The 26,187-nt window shown below is 38.0% G+C and overlaps 1 protein-coding gene across 2 annotated transcripts in view; it reads right to left on the bottom strand.

Moving 5' to 3' along the window:
* Positions 1-26,187, bottom strand: part of UBR1 (ubiquitin protein ligase E3 component n-recognin 1) — a gene marked incomplete at its 5' end in the record, with an annotated part of 155,863 nt that overhangs the window by 2,163 nt on the left and 127,513 nt on the right. The window contains 8 exons of one of the 2 annotated variants that reach the window (XM_079700174.1): positions 1,530-1,700; positions 7,889-7,966; positions 10,501-10,557; positions 13,516-13,624; positions 15,076-15,209; positions 16,571-16,685; positions 21,428-21,578; positions 22,570-22,637. In XM_079700174.1, coding sequence (XP_079556300.1) covers positions 1,530-1,700; positions 7,889-7,966; positions 10,501-10,557; positions 13,516-13,624; positions 15,076-15,209; positions 16,571-16,685; positions 21,428-21,578; positions 22,570-22,637 — 883 coding nt within the window. The remainder of the gene's footprint in view (positions 1-1,529; positions 1,701-7,888; positions 7,967-10,500; positions 10,558-13,515; positions 13,625-15,075; positions 15,210-16,570; positions 16,686-21,427; positions 21,579-22,569; positions 22,638-26,187) is intronic. The other variant, XM_079700175.1, reaches the window with a different exon arrangement.

The following is a 26,187-nucleotide window of genomic DNA, read 5'->3' as shown; positions in this document are numbered from 1 at the left end:
TAGGTACCCTGGAAGATGGTGGCTGGGGTTGTTTCTGTCCTATTTCCTGACCTATGACCTGGAGCGGGGGAGGGAGCTTAACAGAAGAACAGAACCACATCTCCTAGTCTGATAACCCTGGGCCAGAAAGAAGGTGATCTATGGAAGTGTCAAGCCTTTTCTGGTTAGAGCCAGCCTCCAACAGTGCACATTATAAAGAACCACTGTAACCCTGAAGATACTTGGGACTCTTACAGCAGAGAAATGGAAAAATAAAAAATAATGTTCATGTACATAAGAGATAAGTACTCTAGAGAGAAATTATAAAATAAACAGTTGGAATAGGTAGTGGGTTTACTCGCTGTAGGTACCCTAGAAGAAAATAGGTGTTTGGGCTTTGCTTCCATACACTTATTCTCCTTGTTCCAACAGATGCTGATTAGCAGTGATTACATATTCCTAGTGAGTGAGATGTTTGGGTTTATATAAACAGAAACTAGATTACATGGGGAGAATGGAAAGAAAAAGCACATGCATCCACTTTGAATTTTTTCTCTCAGGAAACTTGCATTTTTCTTTCATAAATATGAGAGACTATTGGTCTGCTCTCAGTCATTTGCTAAGACACCAGGGAAAACAATGGTTGGCTGGTAGAGGAAGTGAAGCAAATTAAAACATTCAAAGGACAACATAAAGTAACAATGTACATATCCTTTGAAAATACAAGTTTTAGGATTCTAAACTCTTTCACTATACCTGATTTTTACATAATACCAGAGTAATCAATATAAACCCTATCATATTTCACGTTTCCATTTTTTTTTTACCATCTTTATTGGAGTATAATTGCTTTACAATGTTGTTAGTTTCTGCTGTATAACAAAGTGAAGCAGCTATACGTATACATATATCCCCATATCCCCTCCCTCTTGCATCTCCCTCCCACCCTCCCTATCCCAACCCTCTAGGTGGTCTCAAAGCACCAAGCTGATCTCCCTGTGCTATGCAGCTGCTTCCCACTACCTATCTATTTTACATTTGGTAGTGTATATATGTTAATGCTACTCTCTCACTTCATCCCAGCTTACCCTTCCCCCTCCCTGTGTCCTCAAGTCCATTCTCCACGTCTGCATCTTTATTCTTGTCCTGCCCCTAGGTTCATATATATGTGTTAGCATACAGTATTTGTTCTTCTCTTTCTGACTTACTTCACTCTGTATGACAGACTATAGGTCCATCCACCTCAATACAACTAACTCAATTTCATTTCAAGTCTACCATATTTGTTTAAGGTTTTCTACAAATAATGAAAATGTGAACAGATTGCAATTTTTAACTCCTTATTTTTTAAACTACTTACTTCATATTTTTTAAACTATTATTTACATTTGAGAAGATACTTAAGTATTTTTTCAAATGCAATTGCATGTGAATAACAGGTCTATGCTCTAACTTCTGACAGATCATATCCTATCAACATACTGTCCTGCCATAATGGCCTCCAGACTGGATTCAGATTCCCTAAGTTCATTATGAAGCTTCCTACTTACTTTAGGAAAATGCAGACTCCAGCTCCACAGTGAAGGGCGTGAAAAATGCAAGCTCCCACCTCTTCCCCATTCACAATTTCTTGGCAGCAAATGTTCTGAGAACACAGTATGGCTCCGCAGAAAAGACAGAGGACAGGGTGCTTTCGCTCGTCATCTGCAGACCGTGGGCACCTCAAAAGGGAAGAAAACATTCAATATGGTGGAGAAATAATAAAAGCATGATATAATCAGTTAGCAGTGTTTTAGATGTATTAGCAGTGTTTTCATCACTGGCTGCTTTGCAGCAAAGAAAGCTCTTAAAACACAAGGAAACATTTAATTAGATGATTCCTCTTTAATACTTTTCCTTAAGAAGATAACAAAAAGTCTTCTGATTAATTCATAGTAAGAAAATTTATTTTTAAATATGCAGTGTTCTGCGAATTCCCACAAAGTGTGGCACTTAAATATGCCTTGAGATTGAGATGCATTTAGAGAATCCAGTCTTCATCTGACATGACCAATTTACAGTCAGCTTCCCCCTCTGGATTGGTTTAGTCAATCTTGTGTCCTCATTGTTGGAGCAATGACCTTGAAGGTGTACCAATTACTGCTGTTGTTTTAACCACAATTTTCAGTAGGGGTTTAAACACATTTCCCCTACTTCTTTGAAGTATTGAGATCTCTAATGTTGAAAGGGGAGACTGCAGTCTTTGAGTTGATGCACCTTTCCACCTGTGAAACACAGCCAAGTCTTGGGAAAGAAAAAGTGACAAAGTTTACTTGTTTGAACCAAGTAGTACTATGAGATCTGGCCATTTGACACAGTGGGCATGCTAGAGCCTTGCTATAATGCCCCCAAGAGGGGTATCACTCTCTGAATTAAAGTGATAATGGCTATCTTTGTAAAAGAGCTTCTTATACTCCTATCTCTGTTGTATAATGGACATAAAGCAAGCATCAATTTGGACAGAAAAAAATAAATGCAACCCCAGGAGAGATCCATTGATGTCCACAATTGGGTCAGAATAAAGAGCACCAAAACGAATCTCTAATATGGTATTAACAGTTTATTCTCTGATGCCCACTTTCTTAGGCAAGATAAGAAAATCACTATTCTCTACACAGGAGCAGAGGGACTCCCTGTATAGGTATTCCATTCCTGTCTCCTATAGATGAGGGGGTTATTTTCACTTCCCGGGCATTGCTCTTTTTGGATAAAGCCAACATCTTCTTTAACTTTTAGCACAGGATGGCTGAGTCCCATCCTATAGAGGAAAATGGCAGTGATGCCCCTGAAATACAGTCACTGACCAGCCACCCTCCTACGCTAGAGATGACTCAGTCTTAATGGAAACTAGTAGTAACAATAAAACTGGAAGAGAGCATAAGATTTATTATCATTTTTACTTGAAACCAATAAGTACTAATATCATTCAGGAGCATCGTCACTGTGATTAATGATTAACACTCTTCTCAGAGCCAAGATACCCTTGAATGACTAGACAACAATATCTATTCACAGGGTGTCTGTGATACCAATGCAGCCCCAATATTAGGAAAATCACTGAATTTGGAGCTGGATGCAGTCTCTGAAATCATCCAGCTAAGTTTTGGAGGGCTGAGAGGTAAAGTGATTCAGTCACTTCTTTAGTTGGCTGACCTTAATCTGCCTGAGACAAGCAGCAAGGGAGCTGAAATTGAGGTCAATTCTAACTGGTAATAGAGGCTGAACTACGGGCTGCCCAAGCCCCTGATGGGCCAGTTAAACCCCCTGGCTTTGTGGCGCAAAGCAATGGTTATAACTAAATAAGAGAATTTCCTTAGTCATTCTGTAGGGTGGTGATTCTCAGAGTGGGCCAAAGAAGGGCTCTTCAAGCCCTTAAGATGACCCTGAACTGCAATCTCTCCTTCTGAGTCCTTCAAATGACAGCAAGTTATTTAACATATAACTAAAGACTAAGTCACCTTATAGATCAAGGCAGTTAACTGGAATTATTAATTAGTATCCTTAAATTTGAGAGTTAGTTGTGTTTACTGAGAGCTCTAATTAAGTTTACTAAGACGTTTAGCTGTTGCACAAAGCTTAGGAACATTACAAAACGCCCGCGCCTAACTGAGCTTTGGAATTTCTGCAATTTGGGAAAACAATGCCTTGTCACCAGTATGTTATCAATGGAGTCTTGAATAGACTTTGATTTTCAAGCTACTGAGATTCTTGCCTTTTAATTACTAGTTACTGCTAGTTTCATGTCATCATTATCAGTCTGGTTTGCTATGGGTGATGTGTGATGCTACTGGATTGTCAAGGATACAGAACTGCATTAATAATAATTTTGGCTTATTATTTTCAAGACGATGCATTGTGATTCCAATATGAAATATTCACAAACCAATGGCTGAAGCAGATACAAATATGATTTCTCCATTCAGTGACATTTCACTGGTGGTGTGCTGCTCATTAATTTATGCTATTCAAATAACTTGCATCATATTATAGAAGGCAAAACAAAAATTACTGTTAACCTTATTGAACATAATTTTATCATATAGCATCATGGGTTTAAGCTCATGCTGTTCTCTTATAGAAGTAACTAACAGGTAATTCATACATGGTATTAGCAATGAGCACAATGTAACTTGTTTTTATTGCTTCTCACTAGTCTTTATCAGCTTTTTTGATTTGAAAGTGATCAGTGAAAGGGAAGACGAAGATAAAAGGAAGTTTGAGAAACACTGCTTTAGAGTAGTGTTTAATCTGATTGAGGTAGGAGGAACATGGCGCCAGAAAAGGCTAAGGGGTATATTCCTCTTTCCAGTACCTAGGCTTGCACTTTGAGTCACAATGTTACCTGTTTTACTGTTATAATGGGCTTCCATATAAGACTGTGTTTGGGGGAAAAAAAGTGTTCTTCAGTGTTATTTCAGTGAATGAATGTGGTCACCACACTGTAATGCATGTAAAACAGTGTTTAAAGACACATGTATAAAAGATATTTCTAAGACTGCTACTTGCTTGGGAAGTTGAGAACAGTGCGGTTCCTCTACCAGAACAACTACTGATCTGACAAGAACTGTCTCAAGCAATTATTCTGGGAACTCAGAGTCAGGACAAATACTTGCAGTGTCCAGAGGAGTGCTTGACAAAAATGAGGCTAGTAAATTTCAGCATTCTGTGTAGTGGTTACCATCCCTTATCCCCCAGCCCCCCAGCAGGTAGCTATGGGGGTGGCTGCCCACAATCCTGGTGCAGCATGCTGGTGCCAAGGTGGGCAACAGGGACCTTGTCTTCAAAAATTACGGCTGTATGTTTAGTTTTGCCTGGCAGTTCACTGAGGGGCTGGCACAGAAACTGACCATTGTTTCAGCTCCTGTGGGCTGAAGCAGCTTCCCTGGCGGTGATGGGAGTAGAGGGGATTTAAAGAGGCAGATAGTCTTTATATCTTTTCTTCTCTTTTTTTTTTTTTCTTATTGCATCCAGGCATTTAAGGAAATCTCTGTCAGTTACTGGCTGATCACAGAGATAATGGAACAGAGACTTCAGTGAACATACAACGAATAGAGTCTTTGCAAAAATAGTTTGGAAAAGTCACTAAAACAAACAGATAACTACAGCCTTATCAAGCAACAATGGCAATTCCTGGGATGTGGTAAGAATCTGATTTTCAGAGTTATTACGTTACAATACTCAAAATGTCCCATTCTCAACAAAGCTTACAAAGAAACAGAAAAGTATGGCCCATTCACAGGAAACAAAAAAGAGAATGACAGAAATCATCCCTAAGGAAGCCCAGCCATGAGACATAATAAACAAAGACTTAAAATTAACTCTCCTAGATATGCTCTTTGAAAGAAACCATTAACAACAACAACAAAAACCTAATGGAAATCAGGAAAGTTGCAGGGTACAAGATCAAGACAAAAATCAGTTGTGTTTAAATATACCAACAGGGCTTCCCTGGTGGCACAGTGGTTAAGAATCTGCCTGCCAATGCAGGGGACACGGGGTTCGAGCCCTGGTCCAGGAAGATTCCACGTGCCGCGGAGCAACTAAGCCCGTGGGCCACAACTGCTGAGCCTGCGCTCTAGAGCCCGCGAGCCACAACTACTGAAGCCCGTGCGCCTAGAGCCCGTGCTCTGCAACAAGAGAAGCCACTTCAATGAGAAGCCCGTGCACCGCAACAAAGAGTAGCCCCTGCTCACTGCAACTAGAGAAAGTCCGTGTGCTGCAACGAAGACAAAATGCAGCCAAAAATAAATACATACATACATACATACATACACCAGCAATGAACAATCCAAAAAGGAAATTAAGAAAACAATTTCATTTACAATAGCTTTCAAAAGAATAAAATACCTACGAATAAATATAATCAAGGAGGGAAAAGTCTTGTACACTGAAAACTACAAAACATCACTGAATGAAATTCAAGCAGGCCTAAGTATAGAAGGCATCCACGTTCATGGACTGGAAGACTTAATACTGTTAAGAAGGCAACACTCTCCAAAGCAATCTATGGATTAATGCAATCTCTATTAAAATCCCAATTGCCTCTTTTGCAGAAATGAAAAAGCCAATTCTCAAATTCCCATGTAATCGCAAAGGACCCCAAATAGTCTCAACAATATTGAAAAAGAAAAACAAAGTTGGAAAGCTCTCATGTTACAATTTCAAAGCTTACTACAAAGGTACAGTAATTTAAAAATGTGGTACTAGCATAAGGATAGACTTATAGACCAATGGAACAGAATTGAGAGTCCAGAAATAAACCCAAACATCTGTGACCAACTGATTTTCAAAGTAGGTGCCAAAACTATTTAATGAGGGGGAAAAAAGAGTCTCCAAAAATGGTGCTGGGACAACTGGAAACCACATGAAAAAAAGAACGAAGTTGTACCTCCTACCTTATTCCAAAAATTAATTCAAAACAGATTCACAGCCTAAATATGAGCTAAAACTATAAAATTATTTGGAAAAAACATGGGAATAAATCTTCATGATCTCAGATTTGGCAACAAATTCTTAGTTTTGATACCAAAAGCACAAGCAACAAAAGAAAGAAACATAAAATGGACTCATACATCAAAGGACACTATGAAGAATATGAAAACACAACTTATAGGAGGAAATATTTGCAAATTAAAATCTAATAAGGGTTTAATATCCAGAAAATAAAAAGAACTCTTACAACTCAACAACAAAAAAGATAGTCCAATTATAAAATGGGCTTGGGATTGCCATATATACACTAATATGTATAAAATAGATAACTAATGAGAACCTGCTGTATAGCACAGGGAATTCCACTTCGCTGTACAGTAGAAACTAATACAACATTGTAAAACAACTATACCCCAATTAAAAAATAAAAAAATAAAAAATAAAATAAATGAAAAATAAATAAACAAAATGGGCAAAAAACTTGAACACACATTTCTCCAAAGAACATATACAAATCTGTAACAAGAACACAAAAAGATGTTCAACATCCTTGATCATTAAGGAAATGTATATCAAACCACAGTGAGCTACCATTTTTCACCCACTGGGATTGCTTTAATTAAAATACAAAAAACAAACAAACAAACGAGAAAATAAAAAGTGCTGGTGAGAATATGGAGAAATAGGAGCCCTCATACATTCTGGTGGGAATGTAAAATGGTGCAGCCATTGTGGAAGACAGTTTAATGGTTCCTCAAAATGTTAAACATAGGCATTACCATAATGACCCAGCATTCCACTCCTAGGTATATATACCCAAGAAAAATTAAAATATATGTCCAACCAGAAACTTGTACATGAAAGTTTGTAGTAGCATTATTCATAATAGTCAAAAGAGGGAAACAACCTAAATGCCCACCAATGGATGAATAGATTAATGAATTTTGGTATAAACGTACAATGAAATATTATTTAGCCAAGAAAGGAATGAAGCACTGATACATCCTACAACTTGGATGAACCTCAAAGACATACTAAGTGAAGAAAGCCAGACACAAAAGGTCATAGATTGTATGATTCCTTTTATATAATATATCTACTATAGGCAAATCCATGGAGACAGAAAGCAGATTGTCAGTTACTACAGAATCGGGAAAGAGCGGGATGGAGAATGATTATTTAGTGGATGCAAGGTGTTTCCCTGGGGTGATCAAAAAGTTTTGAAATTAGAGAGAAACAGTGGTTGCACAACATTGGCAATATACTAAATGCCAATGAATTATACAAAATTGTATGTTATGTGATTTTCACCTCAATTTTAAAAAAAGATTGAAAATCACTGTTACAGAGGATGCTCAGTGGTCACTTTTAAAAAAAGGCTGCTAGTGGGGGTGAGTTTGCAAGCTCAAAAAAGTTTTAAATATATATTTCTTCTTACCTGAAATGAGAAGCTTGATTTAGGAGGCAGCTATAGTCATCAGGAAGCTCTATCAAACTATTTCTTTTTCTAGGGTACCTAGAAATATAATTTAAATGGCAATTTTATTTTATGAGTAAATAAGCCCAGATCAAAAACAGACCAAATAACAGAAGGAAGAATGTTTTAAAAATAATGAAAGGAGGGGAATTCCCTGGTGGTCCAGTGGTTAGGACTCTGTGCTTCCACTGCAGGGGGCATGGGTTTGATCCCTGGTCCGGTCGGGGAACTAAGATCCCACAAGCCGTGTGACGTGGCCAAAAAAAGAAAAAAAAAAACAATTTAAGGATTCATATTTGCAATCCATAGTAATTCCTACTGTTGACTAGATTAAATCTAAACTTTTCAGCCTAGAATTCCAGATCTTTCATCAGCTGGTTTCCTCTTCAAACCCAACTCCTACCATCTCCTAAGACTAAATTGTTCTAGCTATATTTCTATACTGTCTAGGAAGGTAACATAATGTAGTAGTTAAGAACACAGACTTTGAAATCAAACAGGCCCGGTTACAAATCCTGAATTCTCTGACACCTGACAAGTCACTGAACCTAACCCTGTATTTCCTGGTCTGTAAACTGAGAATAAACATATTATACTTTCTCAGTCATAGGGCACATCATCAATTTAGTAACACATTTCCGGGGGGGGCGGGGTGAGGAGAGAAACATTAAATACTCATGCTGATTTAAGAAATGAATAGTATCAAGGAACCTCAAAGGGCTGTTGAGAACTCAATAAGATATTGAAGTGAAACATAATATACTTAGTACTTGTTACATGTTTGCAAATGTTATTCATTCTCACCATACTAATACGACAAAAGCCTTGCATGCATGTCTGGGGAAGGTCATCTGAATAACATGAAATTCTCTCCTCAAACCCCAGTCAATTCAAATTCTACTATAATCTCTTCTGTGTTCAGCTAAAAATTATCTCCTCTAAGACTAAACTTACATCATTAAGAATATTTACTCTTTATATTTCTATAGCATTAACAGTATATTCCATATATTATTATACTGTATCTCATTTATGTACACAATTAGACTATAAACTACCTATGACCAAAAGCTGTATGTATTGTATCTTTTAACTCTCTCAGAGTATTTTAGTTTAGTACCATGCTGGGGAAACAGTAGATGTCTAAAAGGCACACGATGACTTTTGTGAGATTAATAGTGCTAAAATATGTACTCATCTTTTAAACTCTTCTTTTCTTAGTGATGTGAATACTACTGCATCTGAGCACAGGAGGTGGATCTATAATCTCTAAATCACTAAAGTTGGGTTAAGTGGTAGGCAGCAGCATATGCACATTTAAGGAGAAGCTGAAAGGAACTCAAGGGGTGAAAACAGATGAGAAAAGAAGGTAGCAAATGCACACTGTCTCACAATGTTTGCTTTAGCCATAAAAAAAAAAAATGTGCTGCTGTTAGTATTTAAGGCTGGGGTCAATTCCTCTGCTTGTTTATTGACGCAATGCAATTTGAATAAAAATCAGAGACTGTACATAATACAAACCAGGCCCTGGAGGGGATGCAAAGAAGATAAGCATGCAGTTCTGGCCACTGTTGAGTTTACTGTTCAGTGATTTACAGTGTTGGCCGGGACACACATACACACACATGAACAGACACATATGAGAGGATGTGTTAGGATAGGCTTCAGGGAGAAGGTAACATTTAAAATGGTCCTTGAGGGGGATTTCCCTGGTGGCGCAGTGGTTAAGAATCCGCCTGCCAATACAGGGGACATGGGTTCAATCCCTAGTCTGGGAAGATCCCACATGCCACGGAGCAACTAAGCCCGTGCACCACAACTACTGAGCCTGTGCTCTAGAGCCCATGAGCCACAACTACTCAGCCCACGTGCCACAACTACTGAAGCCCACGTGCTCTAGGGCCCGCTGCTGCAACTACTGAAGCCCGCGCACCTAGAGCCCATGCTCCGCAACAAGAGAAGCCACTGCAATGAGAAGCCTGCACACCACAACGAAGAGCAGCCCCTGCTCACCACAACTAGAGAAAGCCCGCGCACAGCAAGGAAGACCCAACACAGCCAAAAAATATAAATAAATAAATAAATTAATTAATTTAAAAAATTGTCCTTGAGGAAGAGATGGATTTTGATTAAACCATAATTTAAGGGAGATGGAGGGCTGAAGAAAAGTTTTGCTGGGTAGTCTCTAAGCTTATAGAAAGGAAGAGATGGAGAGGAGGGAACAGTTCGAGTTATATCTTTATTCTCAAAAAGAAAGAAAGTGGTTTATATGAATACTGTCACTACCCTCTCATTTTAATACACTAGCAGCTCCAAGAAGCCTTTTAACAGGTATGCAATAGCTTAAGGAACAGGTGCTGGTGGTGTCAAACAACTTAAGAGGGAAAGGACAGCCACTCCAAGAAAAAAATCAACTGTATGAAGAATCGAATTTCCGGCAAAGACCTAACAGAAATGTAAGAAACAATGTGCTGAGTGAGAATGAAGACAACAGATTAGAAAGCATGCTCATCAACCAACTACTTTTGGAAACATAACTTGTAGATGGGGAAGGACTGAGAAGTAAAACCAACCTGACTATGGCGCTTTTTTGCTTCAGACAGTTTAGTAAGGCAGGGTCTGTACACCATCTATATGGGGAGCAGAGAGAAAAAGCAAATAGGTCATCACAACTTCAGCGGAATATTCATGGAGCCATCCTCTCCAAACCTCTCTGCCCCTTCTTTCCATGTGCCCTCGGCTAGACTTATTTTACCTTACATCTTGTCCCCCTTTCTTCTCCCTTTCTTTTCTCCCCTTCTTTTTTCTGTCTCTTTACCCCCCTTTTATTAATTTCTTTTTTAAAAGGTTATCTATTACTAGAAAAACAGAAACCACTCTGAGTATTTTAACAAGAGGGAATTTAATACTAGGAATTGGAAATAAAGGTGACAGAAGGGCTGAGAAGCCAACCAGGAGTCAAAAAAGGCAAGGCAACCCAAAGATGAGCCAATAACAGGAAGCTACTACCCTTCCCAGGCTGGAGGAACAAAATAATATTTTTGGAGTGGTTTTGTTGGAGCTCAGGGTCACTGGTGGATGCTAGAACTACAGTAGACTTGTCTGGTGGGAACTAGATGTTCTGACATCCAGTAGAACATCAGTAGAACTGACAGTAGCCATTGTCAGGGATGCCCCACGAGGCAGAGAGAGGTGGTCTAAACACCAGGTTTCTCTCTTCCTCCTGACCTCCAATATCTTGCCAGTGCCTCCCACAGGCTGAAGCCAACAGATGAGGGAGACTGGGAAATATGGCCTACAGAGGTCAGTCCCCTGCCTTTCAGAGCAGACAATGAGGAAAGGCTCTGAGGCAAGCAGAGCCAGGAATGGTACAGACTTTGTTTCAAAGTTTGAATTTTTAACATTAAACTAGAATAGCAAGTTAAAAATGTATTGACTCCAACAATATAAAAGTAAAATTAGTATAACCTACTGTGATTGCATTCAACACAAAGCATGATACTGATTTTTTTTTTTGGATTCATTTTTATCACACTGAAAATCAGAATACCTCATGAGAAATGAGAAAACACAGAAAAGAACCCAAAAGAAGAGGTGAGAGCACACAGAAAGGTGTCAAGAGATGGGCAGACATTCACACAAATCCTGACATGGGCATGCAGGGAGAAAGACACAGATTAAGAAAAAGGAAAAAGAAAAAGGGTAGAAAATTGAAAAGACTATAAAGGAAATCATGGGTGTGATACTATGACTGATAACATTAAAAAAGAGGCAAGCCCCAAATGGAAGTTACTTGTGCTAAGCCCACATCCATCAAACCAAGACTTAACACCTAAACCTAATTGCAGTTTCAATCTTCCCCAGAAATGAAATCTTTACCCATTGGTCTGGAATTTCCCGGTCAGTACCAGTGAGGTAATCTGCCTAACAGATCCTTTTGTCCCGCAAAGGAAGGTTACCTTGCCTGAAATAATCCTTTTTTCATTTATGACTTCCTTGTCCCACCTCCTTGCTGACTATAAAAGGCTCCTTACTACTTGCTAGATGGGATGCTGCCCATTCATGAATCATTTAATAAAGCCAACTAGACCTTCAAACTTAATTTTTTTAAACAATAATAAATATATTTGGTCTCTGACCCAGTTCCTGGCACAGGCGGGTCAGCACAACTTCAGCACTGAGCTTCCAAAACCCTTGGAATTTCCTAAGTGATATGAGTGAAAAAGGTGTCTTCTGTTATGTTAACAAAGTGGCTTTTGAACAAAAGGATGAGGGCTGGTAGCTAGGAGAACTAACCAGTGACTAGAGGGTTGGAACTTTCAGCCACCGGTTACCCACCAGCCTCTGGGGAGGGAAGAGGGCTGGAGGATGAATCAGTCGCCAACAGCCAATGGTTTACTCAATCACGCTTATGTAATAAAGCTTCCATAAACCCTCTAAAGGACAGGATTTGGAGAGCTTCCAGGTTGGTGAACACGTGTCGATTCAGGGAGAGTGGTGTGCTCAGAGATAGAGTGTGGAAGTTCTGCTCCCTTTTCCTCATACTTTGCCCTATGTGTTGCTTCCATGTGGCTGGCCCTGAGTTACATCCTTTGATAAAAAACTGATGATCTAGTAAGTAAAACGTTTCTCTGAGTTCTGCGAGCTGCTCTACAGATTAATCAAACTATAGTCTTTTGGTGAGCACAGGTGACAACCTGGACTGTGACTGGCTCTTTCTGAAGTATGTGGAGGTGGGGTCATCAGTTTTATGGACTGAGCCCTTAACCCATGGAATCTGACAGCATCTCCAGGAAGACAGCGTCAGGATTGAGCTGAATAGCAGGACACCCAGCTGATGTTGCAGAATTACTTGCTGGATGTGTGGGAAAAACAACCCGCCCCCCGCAACAAGTATTGGAATTGGATGCCAGAATCTTTAATGGGGGAAATAAAGTAAGAGTAACACGATAAGAACTGATTATTAAAATGATGGTATATGTCAATTATATCTCAAAAAAAAAAAAAGATGGAAAATGGTGGCAGCAAAGATAGGGTAAGGAGATTGGAGGTTTGGAGGGTAGAGAGTGATCAGAAGGGCCAGTAAGTAAAGGGGTAGGAAGAAATTTTTAATTAAAAAAAGACACACTTTTCCACAGGAAACTTAACTAGATACATCTTTGATCTACCAAATGACCTTTATTTCCTCCTCAGTCACCCTGCTGAGATGTGTGCTACCATATGAGATATGCTACTATTGTAGCCCCACTTTGGGTTCCTCTGATGTTTAACTGTGACTGTAGTGCTGCTTACAACAGGACCTACCCTCACTCCACCCACCCCCCACCCCATTTAAAACTGGGATGAGATAGCAGCTGTGGGGAAAATAAGCACCATGAATGGTAGTCATGGTGGAACAAGCAGAAATTCCAGCTGCCCACTGCTGCTGGTCTTATCCCCAACTCCGTATGTGTGTGAATTAGGAATCTTGTATATTTTTGTCACCCCTTCAAATGATGCTAATCAATCTAAAAGCTTAGCAAATATTTTAAATTTAACATTTCCAAACTGTATAATAACCCAATAATGATATTTTAACCCCACAGTACCTCTGCAGGAGGGGCCTTACAGTATCCCAATATTTCTGGAAAAGCAGGAACAAATTTGTGGGTAAAGATAAATAGCTACAGAGTGCACTGTACTCTCCTTCTGCAGGATCTGCAAGGAAATAAAAATACATTTAATAAGTACATTATTCTTACCTGGTCAACAATAGAGTTTCTACATTGTTTATGCTCATTTCTATACTCTGTCTACACAGAGTATACTTTGTACTCTATAAAACTGTGGGTGACAAGACACAGTGATTCTTTTTTTTTAAATTAATTTATTTATTTTACAGTGATCCGTTTAAATCTGATTGAGTCATTCTCCTGATCAGACTTCTCCAACATCAAACCACCACAAAAATACAAAATACAGAAGTCCTTATTGTGGCATAAAGGCCCTACCTGATCTGGACCTCATCTCCTACCACCCTCCCCCTGTTCAATAGGCTTCGGCCACTCATCTCTACTATTTCTCGACTATGTCAAGCAAAGCCTTTGCAGTTATTGTTCCTTCTGCTTAGGAATACTCTTCCTTCAATCACCCGCCCAGTTCAACCCTATCTCCTTTTTCAATGTCCCTTTGCTCAATATCTCCTCACAAACAAGGCTTCCATGACTCTACCCCAGCATTCTCTACTCCCATGACCTGCTTTATTTTTCTTCGCAGCACTTATTACCATTTCACATTATACTATATATATTTATCTGTTTGTTTATATTTCATCTCCTCTCAATAAAAGAAAGGACTTTATCTTATACATTGCCATACTACAGCACTGACTAGATAATATATGATTTTTAAAAGAAATGAAAACAACAGATCTGTACTGACAACCACTTGGAAAGTAGCATCGTATTTATACAGAATCAGAACCTACATCTAACAAACCCTACTGAACTGAGTTCAAGATATAGAACCCTCTTAAGGCTGACCTGAGAAAAGGACAAAAGAATGAATCTCTGAGCAAATTTGATGACTCTTCCAAAATCACACAAATCTTCTGATTTTTACCCATACAAAGCCACAAGGAAACCTTCTCTACCTTGATGTAGATTTAAGGCAAGTAAAGGAGAAAGGAAATGATTCTGTTACTCAAATACACATAGCCTTGGTTTATCACAACAGGCCTTTCCCAGCAGCATTTTAACTCTTTCATAATAGATACAGTCATATGTTCAAAATTCAAGAGACAGAGTATATAATAAAAATTTCCTCCTACTTAGCCAAACAGTTCTCTTCCCTTAAAAGCAATCAATTTTTCCAATTTCTTGTATACCCTATCCATTATGCTCTGCATGCAGGCATTTTGTAAGCTCAAGTACAAAAACTGTACATAGATAGGAGCCATGAATAGGTTTTGCAGACTGTGAGGCTAATCTGGTTTCTGGCCTCACCTTTTACCTACAACAGGGCAGGGGCGCACACATGTTTGGAATGAACACTGATGAAAGAGGTGAGGAATGAAGTGGTTTTGCCTGCTCTCACCTTGTATTCTTGAGGTTGAAGGTAACAAAAAAAGTCTTTTATTTACTACTCTGTGATTTCATTTTCCTACTTACTGGTAAATAGTTCTTCAGGTGGAGTTACTCCAAGTAAATAGTGGAAAAACAATGCAGCACTGCGAAGATAAGGGATGATGCCATTCTTCAACGAGACCCATAAATACCAGCCAGGAATACCACACCCAATGCAGCTAAGAGGCAATAATTCCAGAACAGAACAGAATACAGATCAGACTAAAACCTAGACTGTAAACACATCCCCTTTCAAAAACATAGCTAAGCATTAAATAATTTTTTATCCATTTAATTTTAATTTTTTTTTTTTTTTTTTTTTTCCAGTACACAGGCCTCTCACTGTTGTGGCCTCTCCCGTTGAGGAGCACAGGCTCCGGACGTGCAGGCTCAGCGGCCATGGCTCACGGGCCCAGCCACTCCGTGGCATGTGGGATCTTCCCGGACCGGGGCACGAACCCGTGTCCCCTGCATCGGCAGGCGGACTCTCAACCACTGCGCCACCAGGGAAGCCCTAATTTTTAAATATTTAAAACAAAATATTTAACTAGCTGAAGAAAACCACAAATCTTGCATTTTTTACCAGTTAGATGTTTAAGGCAAAGAACTACATTTTTCTTTCTCCTAACCCTTGTAATGAAATGTGGAGCAAATATATTTAGCGATAACTAACCAAAGCAGCCAAGTTAGCTTTAAAAAAAAAAAAAAAAAAGGTAATACTTTCCTGATTTCTGTATTAAAATTGGTGATTTGCAGGGCAGTGAAACTAATCTATATAATACTATAATTTTACAACATAAAGAGTGAACCTTAATGTAAACTATGGACTGTAGTTAATAACAATGTATCAATACTGGTTCAACAATTTAACAAATGTACCACACAAATGCAAGACGTTAATAATGGAGAAATTGGTGGGGGGAGGGAGGAAATGCGAACTCTGTATTTTCTATGCAACCTTTCTGTAAACCTAAAACAGCTCTAAAAAATAGTCTATTAACATAAAAATAAATACACACGCACACATATTCAGTACTTAAACTAAAAGAAAAAAGTTGACTGGCGAAGATGAAAACAAAGAGCAGAACTTGGCAGTAGATGAAGCACAGCAGAGCACTCTATTGTACCTTTGGTTTTAACCTCTGCATTGCCAATATATTTCATATGTTACTCACAGCAGCCTTAAAAAACCTCTAGGTAGTTAAGTGTATTAACTGTATGAATTGCTTTAAAAGGGCAACTTATTTTCAACTTTTTACATTTATTTAAATTCTAACTGCTGCATATTGTTAAAATTCTATCATCTTTTGCCTATGTTCCCATAACAGTTTACAAGAGTAAAGATGTGTCAAAACTTGTTTTAGACTCAGAAACAAATTAATGGGTAGGTTTTACTTGTTGTTATTCCAAAAGCCTTTTAACTGATTTTTAAAAACTGGAATTAAAATGGTTCAAAAGTTATACTGCCAAACAACTGAACAAAGATGTGGAATTATAAAAACAATACTGAAATAGACTGGACTAATGGACTGTTACTCACCCACTTGTATACTGAGAAACTTCTGCCAAGAAAGAAGATGCAGAACGAGCCTCTTCACTCTCTTCTTGAATTTGTGCAAGGGGGAGACCTGAAAAAGAAATTCTGAAAGATAAATCTATGAATTTGCTATTCAATTTATCAATTAAACCTCAATTTCATGGTTCCAGGAAAATAAGCAACGTCAACTCAACTGAGGTTCTTTCCCTTGTTCTCAGTCTAAATTGTTGATCCTGAATATTAAAACTGTTACATAAACTTTAACAGTATGTTAGCTAGAGAAACAAATAGGACAGAATCACAGCCTTGCTAAACATGATGTTTAATAAATATTTACCTCATTATAACATGACCAGGTAAATAAATTAGTGGTCATCTACCTGCTCTGGGTTCCTAGCTGTCCTGGCTAGCAGGTAGAAATTCAACCTCTAGAAAGGAAAGTAGGTTGCTGTTCTGCCTTCTTGCTCAAGCAAAGAGACACATAAAAAGCATCTTGTGGGGTTATTTTCCTCCATAATCTATCCTTAACCTTTAGTAGGACCATCCTAAACCTTTCCAGCAATTGCCACCTCTCCCACTTAAGTTAAAATTCTGTGTAAGCCACTGAAGTTCCCTGAACTTTAGTTTTATTGTATTAAAATGGGGATAAAAATGCCTACCTTCAGTCTGCTGCAAGGGATGGGTACAGCACATTTGAGTAGTACTCTCTTGTTTTAAAAATATTTTGTTTACCCATTAATTCATCTGAAAGGCCACAGTTAAAATTACCCTGAGTCTCTTACCTTGAATATTGCCAGTTCTTTTCCTTTTTCAATTAAGGTCTCTTTAGAAAATATACTTTTTTTTTTAAAGGAAAATATATCATGAACTCATACTGATATTTCCAATTTAAATGGAAGAGTCCAATATTTGTATGACTTTTTTTTTCAGTATGAGGTAAATTTTACATACAATAAAATGCACAAATATTAAATGCACCATTTAATGAATTTTGACAAATTCACACACCCATGTAACAAGATCTTTTTACATTAATAAACTTTATTTTTATTTTATTTTATTTATTTATTTTTTTGCGGTACGCGAGCCTCTCACTGTTGTGGCCTCTCCCGCTGCGGAGCACAGGCTCCAGGCGCGAAGGCTCAGCAGCCATGGCTCATAGGCCCAGCCGCTCTGCGGCATGTGGGATATTCCCAGACCGGGGCACGAACCCATGTCCCCTGCATCGACAGGCGGACTCTCAACCACTGCGCCACCAGGGAAGCCCAATAAACTTTATTTTTTAAAGCAGCTTTAGGTTCACAGCAAAACTGAGAGAAAAGCCCAGATTTCCCATATACCCACTGTTCCCAAACACCTACAATCTCTCCCACTATCAGCACCATTCACCAGGACTGGCACATTTGTTACAACCTATATTGACACATCATTATCACCCAAAGTCCATAGTTTACGTTAGAGATAATTCTTGCTGTTGTACATTCTATAGGTTTTGACAAATGTATAAGATGTATCCATTAGTATAGTATCCCACAGAGTAGTTTCATTAAACCCTAAAAACCCTCTGTGCTCTGCCTATTCACCTCTCTCTCCCCTAACCCTTGCCAATCACCACTGGTCATTTTACTATCTCATAGTTTTGCATTTTCCAGAATGTCATGTAGTTGGAATCATACAGTATGTTGCCTTTTCAAATTTGCTTTTTTCACTTAGTTATATGTATTTAAGTTTCCTCCATGTCTTTTCATTGCTTCACAGCTCATTTCTTTTTAGCACTGAAGAATACTCCATTGCTTGGATGTACCACAGTTTATTTATCCAGTCGCAAGGACACGTGGGTTGCTACCAAGTTTTAGCAGTTATGAATAAAGCTGCTATAAACATCTGTGTGCAGGTTTAGTGTGGACATGGGTTTTCAGTTCATTTGGGTAGGTGCCAAGGAGTGTGACTGCTGGACTGTATGGTAGGAGCATGTTTAGTTTGGTTAAGAAACTGCCGAACTGTATCTCAAAGTGTCATGGACTTCATTCCTACCAGCAATGAATGAGAGCTCCTGTTGGTCCACATCCTTGCCAGTACTCAGTGCTGTCAGTGTTCTGGATTTTGCCCATTCTGATAAGATGTATACTGGTATCTCGTTGTTGTTTTAATTTGTAATTCTCTACTGACACCTAATATTAAACATCTTTTCATATGCTTATTTGCCATCTGGATATCTTCTTTGGCAAGGAGTCTGTTCAGGTCTTTTGTCCATTTTTAACGAGGTTGTTTGTTTTCTTACTGTTGAATCTTAGAGGAGTTCTTTGTATATTTTGGATAACAGTTCTTTATCAGATGCATCTTTTGCAAATCCATTCAACCAATTTGTGGCTTATCTTCTCACTCTCCTGATAATAATCTTTTGCAGAACAGAAGTTTTGAATTGTAATGAAGTCCAACTTACCAATTATTTCTTTCATGGATTGTATCTTTGGTGTTGTACCTAAAAAGTCATTGTATACCCAAGGTCACCTAGGTTTTCTTCTATGTTATCTTCTAGGAGTTTTATAGTTTTGTATTTTTATTATTTTTTTTTTTAATTTTTTTTTTTTGTGGTACGCGGGCCTCTCACTGTTGTGGCCTCTCCCATTGCGGAGCACAGGCTCCAGATGCGCAGGCTCAGCGGCCATGGCTCACGGGCCCAGCCGCTCCGCAGCATGTGGGATCCTCCCGGACCGGGGCACGAACCCGCGTCCCCTGCATCGGCAGGCGGACCCCCAACCACTGCGCCACCAGGGAAGCCTGCTGTATTTTTACATTTAGGTGTATAATCCATTTTTAGTTAATTTTTGGGAAAGGTGTAAGATCTGTGTCTGTGTCTTGCATGTGGATATCCAGTTGTTCCAGCACCATTTGTTGAAAAGATTATCTTTCCTCCATTTGTCTTTGCTCCTTCGTCAAAGATCAATTGACTATATTTATGTGGGTCTATTTGGGGGTTCTCTGTTTCGTTCCATTGATTCATTGGTCTGTTCTTTCACCAGTACCACACTGTCTTGATTCCTGTAGTTTTACAGTAAATCTTAAAGTCAAGTAGTATCAGTCCTCTGACTTTGTTCTTCTCCTTCAATACTGAGTTGGCTATTCTGAGTCTTCTGCCTCTCCATATAAACTTACAATCAGTCTGTTGATACCCAAAAAATAACTTGCAGGGATTCTGACCGGGAGATTATTCATTTTTTACTTAACTTTTCTGAATTTATTCTTGTGTGTCTTCCTTCTTATATTGAAATTTTGGTTCCCAATGACATTAACACAATCACTTATTTGGTTTAAAAACTGCCTAAAATAATTTCAAAATAACAATATTAGTACTAGTGATACCACTAACTGAGCTCAATTTAAGATTTTTTTTTGTAGTTCTTCCATTATCAGAATATATCCTACTAGGGAAGTACAGTTGAAATACTGTTTTTTAAAATCACTTAAGCAATAATTTTCTTGATACACTTGTTAGGTTCATTTGTTGTTTTCAATTGTCAAAAAATTATTTTCACCAGATTTTTTTTTAAATTAAGTATATTAGAGTTCTAAAATCAACTATGTTAAAAAGACATACACAAGAGTCTTCGCTCAAAGTATTGTACTCTTTACTTTGTCCTAGAGGCAACTCTTTTTAGTTTTCGGTTTATACTTCTGTTGTTTCATTTATTAAAAAAATAAGCAAGTATGAATATATGTAAGAATGTATACGCATGAATACACATAAAATACCTCACACAAAGGTATATACTAAAACTAGTGTTCTGTACCCTACTTTTTTCACTTAATAATATATCCTGGAGATCACTTCTTCAATAGATCTTGTTCATTCCGCTTTATAGCTGCACAGCATTCCATTATATGGATATACCATAGGTCATTCAACCAATCTCCCAGTTTTTTGCTATTCCAAATAATGCCACAATGAATAATCTGTGCTTATTTCCTTTCATATTTTTGCCAGTAGAGCTTTGGGGTAGATTCCTAGAAGTGGGATTGGTGGGTCAAAAGTAATGCATATGTAATTTTGCTAGATACTGTTCTAAGGTCACTTTAATTATCTGTCCTCTAAATTATTTGAACTTTCAGTAGCCTTTATTGATCACTGATACTCAAAACCCAACTTTGCTTTCTATTAAGAGCAGAGTCTAAAGGGACAACTATACCACAATTCCATGATATTACTCATGTATCCTCAAATGAACATTCATCCAAAAAATATTTATTGAGTTCTTACTGGGTATAACAAAAGTTGCTAGACACTTGAAGCTTATGATGGAAGATTTTGAAATTTGAATGTTCCCTGTTAAAGAAACAGTAGGCATGGAGGAGCAGGGAGAAAGGAGAAGCAGGGAAAGGAGTGGAACAACAGTAAGATATAACTATAAAATAAGACACTATGTGATAAATGCTATAAAATGAACAAAGTACTATCATTCTAGCTGGAGGAATCAAGAATGTTTCATAGACAGGCTTATCAAAAGGCTGAAAGTATTTAGGTAGGGACAAACACTGGAGAGACTAATCCTTAACCTTGAGATTGGGGAATTTGAAAAAAAAAAAAAAAAAAAGGAAAAGCAGATCCAAATGGTCTCCCTGTATACCTAGAGAGCAGCTGCAAGTTAAAGAATTAAGTGGTTGAGCTAATTATTCCTGTCACAGTTCTTCTAACCTTTCCGTTTAAACAGCATCCGTAAAGAAACAAATGAACAGTCCTTCAATAAGAGACATAATACAGAACTTAGAAATATATAAAATGATTAATCACAAGCATAATTTATTTTGCCCATAAATCATGGGCAAATGTTATTTACAGTTAACAACTGATGGGCGCTTTACCTGTGTCTGTGGTAAGAAGTATCTGAAGCATGTGTGCCATGGTGATCAAATGGAAGAGATAAAGGTGGTTATAGGAAGAACTAATTGATGAAGGCTGCAGATCAACAGCATCATCCCAATACAAGGATGGGAATGCTAACACAGTACCCACCTATGAGAGAAAAGGGACATCAACATGGGTAACAACAAAGACCAACACAAGTTAATCTCATAACTAAATGTAAAGAACACCAGATCCTGCGCTGTTTGTGTGTGTTTTTTAATAACCACCATATTTTTCCTAATTATTCAACAAGATATTTTACAATATAATATACCATAAATAGAGGACAAATGTCATCACCAAACAGATTTAACCCTTTGCTGGGTCTACTTATTCTAGTTCTAGGTAGTGGTCTCAACCCTGCGGTTTTAGAAGATTCAACATTACACTCCTTGGGGAGCTCTTAAAATAACACTGATACACAGGCCCCACCCCAGTCCAATCAAATCATAATCTCAGGTGGTAGGGCCCATTTACCAGCATTCTTTTCAAGGTTCCCCCAAGAGATTCCAAAAGATAGGGAGACAACCACTGGGTAGAGGATACTGGCTAACCTTGCATCCACAAACTCCATGCTCCCAACTTCACCATGGCTCTCTCTAGAGAACTCGCTTTGAAGGAAGGGAATCTTCACAGGGATGGAAAAACTGTGCAAGAAACTCACAAAACAGTTGCCACCCAACCATAGGTGTTTTGGGGGAAGGCTGGATGCACCCATGGCCTGGTCCCTATCACGAATAATTAATGATTTTAAGACAGCTCACCCCATCATTCACTGCTTAGAATGTAAACAAGATGAGAAAAACAGGAAGGGGGAAAATACATTATTAGAAAAAGTTTGCTTGTATAGACACTAACTAAATATAATCAACTGGAATAAGACCTATTACAAAGTAAAGGGTAAATGTGGTTTCATTTTTAAAGTGATTTTCATGGTCTCAGTCAAATCTGTATCTATTTGTAAAGGGAATGGACAAAAGAGACTAAACTTTGAACACTGATAATTTATAATCTTGAACAAAGAGCATAAATTTCAATGAGGAAGACACACAAAATTCTAAGCTTGAGTGACTTAAAAAAAAATTTACTGAACACTTACCAAAACATGAAATAGATCTACAGATAGAAGGCAAGGTGTAGCTTCTGATTTTAGGTTAGGAAGAACAACTAAAAAACAAAAAAACTTTAATGTAATTCAGTCAGTCATATAGCAATGTAGTTAAATATAATGCAAGATATAAACTTCTAAAACAAAAATTTAACAGGGTTATAATACTGAAACTGATAAACTGGTATATCACACCTTTAAGATATGGGAACTATAATTAAAGATAAACTAAACTGAGAAAAGGCTCTCAAAAGCCCTGGATGCAATTTAATGGTTGAAATATAAGATACAGGGGCAAAGGGTAAATAAACTAGGATGACTGAAGTAAAAAATTGCTCGATAAGTATTTGCTGAATGAAAAAGAATTCCTCTTTTTTTTCAGTACGCGGGCCTCTCACTGCTGTGGCCTCTCCCGTTGCGGAGCACAGGCTCCGGATGCGTAGGCCCAGCGGCCACGGCTCATGGGCCCAGCCGCTCCGCGGCACGCAGGATCCTCCCGGACCGGGGCACGAACCCGCGCCCCCCGCATCGGCAGGCAGACTCCCAACCACCGCGCCACCAGGGAAGCCCAGAATTCCTATTATACAATGTTCCCTACCACTTTTTCCCCCCTAACTACGCATTTCTAAATGTTCTGTGATACATAAAATACATGAACAAATTTGGGGTTTGGAGCAGGGAGAGCATGAAAAGCACTGTAAATGAAAGGAGTATGGAGATGATCCTCTGGTTTGTATGGGCTGATGAAAGGAAGGAAATGCAGACAGCTCAAAAACTTTGTCTTTCTGATTTATCAGTCTCTAAATTTGGAAGTCAGAGAAAGAGTGACAAAGAAATGAAATCAAGAATTCAAAACAACAGTAAGGGTTTTGTATATATAAAAATGAGGGAATTAATTTATTTCAATAAAGCTATTATTTGTTTAAAATTCAGACTAGGTGAATTTCTTAACCCCAAATCCAAAATTCTAAACAAAACCATAAAAGTTAAGAGCATGGGCTTTGGAGTCAGACAGAAATGGGATGCAGTACTTCCTGCGACTATTTGTCATAAGCAAGGTACCTGACTTCTCTAAGTCTACAGTGTATACAAGATTGTTGAGAGGTTCGTTAACATGTGCATTAAAAGTACTTATCCTGAGCTTGGCATACAGTAATCGATAAACGCTATTAATATTGGCTTTAAAAAACAAAGTGATAACAGGGCTCTGCCATTAACTAGCTATGTTAATAGCTAAATAGCTATAAATAAATAAATAAATATTCCATTTATGCTAAATTAAATATCTCAGCAAAACTTATGTGATATAGCAGGAAGAGCATAGGTTTTATGGTCAGGCTTGGATTCAAATATTAGTTCTGCCTCTTTTTATGACCTCGGTCAAGTCACATAACTTCTCTGTGCCTCAGTTTCTTCATCTGTAAATCAGGAAAATGATAATTTCCTTGAAGAATGGCAGTTTGAAGACATGATTATATAAAAAGATCCTTGTACAATGCCTGGCACATACATGGCAGTGAGCATTGTATGTCCTGTTGCTACTGCAGAATCAACATGTTACAACATTATTCATCACCTTTCACACAAAACAGCTCTCTATTGTGGACTTTCTGGACTTCCCTATTTCTCTCAATAATCTAGTTACTCATTTTAATTCAAAATCTTGCCTCTACCCATCACAATTCCCTCCCTAATTTATGCTACTACATGCAGATGCATGTTACCTTTAATTTTTCCTTTTTCCAATCCAACCTATACAATATCAAATTAACTTTAGAATATTATTGCTCAAAATGTTTCAAAAATTCCCAATAACCTGAAGAATAAAGCTCAAACTTCTCATTGGGGCATTTAAGATCCTCTATTTTTATCAAAACAACTTCATGCTTCTCTATCTATTTATAGGTGCCACTACTTCTATCAAACTTGCCTAAGTTGAACATATCACATGCTTTCCTACCTCCTCAATCTCTGTTTAAATTGTGCCCTGGGCTTAGAATGCTGTCTCTGTTCCTCTCAACTTATCTTTATGGACCCTGTTAGAGAAAAAAAAGAGCAGAGCCCCATAGTGATCCCTTCCTGTCTCAATTCTTGAAGCATGTATTCTTACCATACATCTGGCATTTGGCTACATTATAATGTGAGTTTTCACAGAGGTTCTGCTTCTTTAATTTAATCATAAGCCTTACAAATGGCAGGGACCATATCTTATACCTCTATACAGAGTTTATAGCCCTAACACCTTGCAAATAAAGAAGTTCCTGCTAATAAATTTTCACATACCAAACTTTTACATAAAGGCACAAAGCTACATTATAGAGCAAAAGCACAATTCTATTAGTTACTGCCAATTAGAGATTATGCACTATTATTTCAGTTTCTGCTATCTGTCATGATGTTAAATAGTCTCCTTGTTTGGTGCTTATTTTGAGGTGTTTTAAACATTATAAATCCCATAACGTGTGATGAATGTAAAAGCAGGGAAACTATTTGGAAGTGCTGGTAAAACAAGGTATCCAAATTATAACTGAAATGAAAAGAGACACCAAAAATTAAAAAACAAAACCAAAATATTACTGTGCAAATAGGATAAACTGTTAACAATAGGAAGAGGTCCTAAGAACAAGAAGCACGTGTAACACGTGCAAAATTCTGGGCCTGTGCAACTGACCAATAAGAGAAAAAGTAAATGAAAAAACAGAAAAAATTTAAGTGTGTAGCTAGGGAACAGCATTAATATTAGATTCCTATTAGCATAAGATTAATTCAGGAGATAGCTGGAAATTAACTTGAAGATATAAAACTTGGCATGGTAAAAGTTCTAATGAAATTTAGGTGGCAGATTTGGATGGAGCCATGGAACCCCCATGTCATTAGAGTGACAGAAAGCTGCCCAGGATGAGCTCCCTAAGAAGCCTGTGGGAATCAACAAGGAGGAAGGCGACCTGTTTCAACAGACTTTCAAGGTAAAGTAACTGGTCAATTTTGGGGAATAAAGCCTGTTAGATCAGCTAGAAAAACACTATGCCTGGCTTTAAAGCTTAAAAAGACTCAATGACTCTCTTATTTGGTAGAAACATACCTAGGAAGTGCAAGCTTAAACCTCTTTACCTGTGACATATTGAATTTACGAATAAAAAGACTATAAAAACAGTCTTTTTTAAGCCTGACCTATTTAGATGCAAAGGAGCTCCTGTAGTACAAATACCTAAATGGAAATGCAGACAACCAAAATGAAAGCCAAATCATTCTACTACTGTATATCCTCTAATCCCTCTTTTTGTTTTTATATTGAGTACCATATGGGCTTAATTTCTAGCTTGTTAGAATCTAAAAAAAAAAACCCCAACTCAGCTGTTATAGCCTGTCTCTCAAAGAAAAGGGCATGCATGGACCTACAGTCTGAGATTACCACACTTAGCACTTCTATTATTTTTATATGACTTTGATACACACCAGCAAAACTAAACATATTTTTAAATGATCTAGCCACATCACTGCTCCCTTTTCTAACCAGACTGAGATACAAGATGTTAGTGATTGTGGATGTTGGTTCAAAAAAGCCCCTAGGTGGGTATAACCGATACACGTTGGCAACATTTGAAAACA

The sequence above is a fragment of the Hyperoodon ampullatus genome (assembly GCF_949752795.1).
Source record: "Hyperoodon ampullatus genome assembly, chromosome: 3".
Classification (NCBI taxonomy): domain Eukaryota; kingdom Metazoa; phylum Chordata; class Mammalia; order Artiodactyla; family Ziphiidae; genus Hyperoodon; species Hyperoodon ampullatus.
This window is presented reverse-complemented; position numbering and strand designations above follow the sequence as displayed.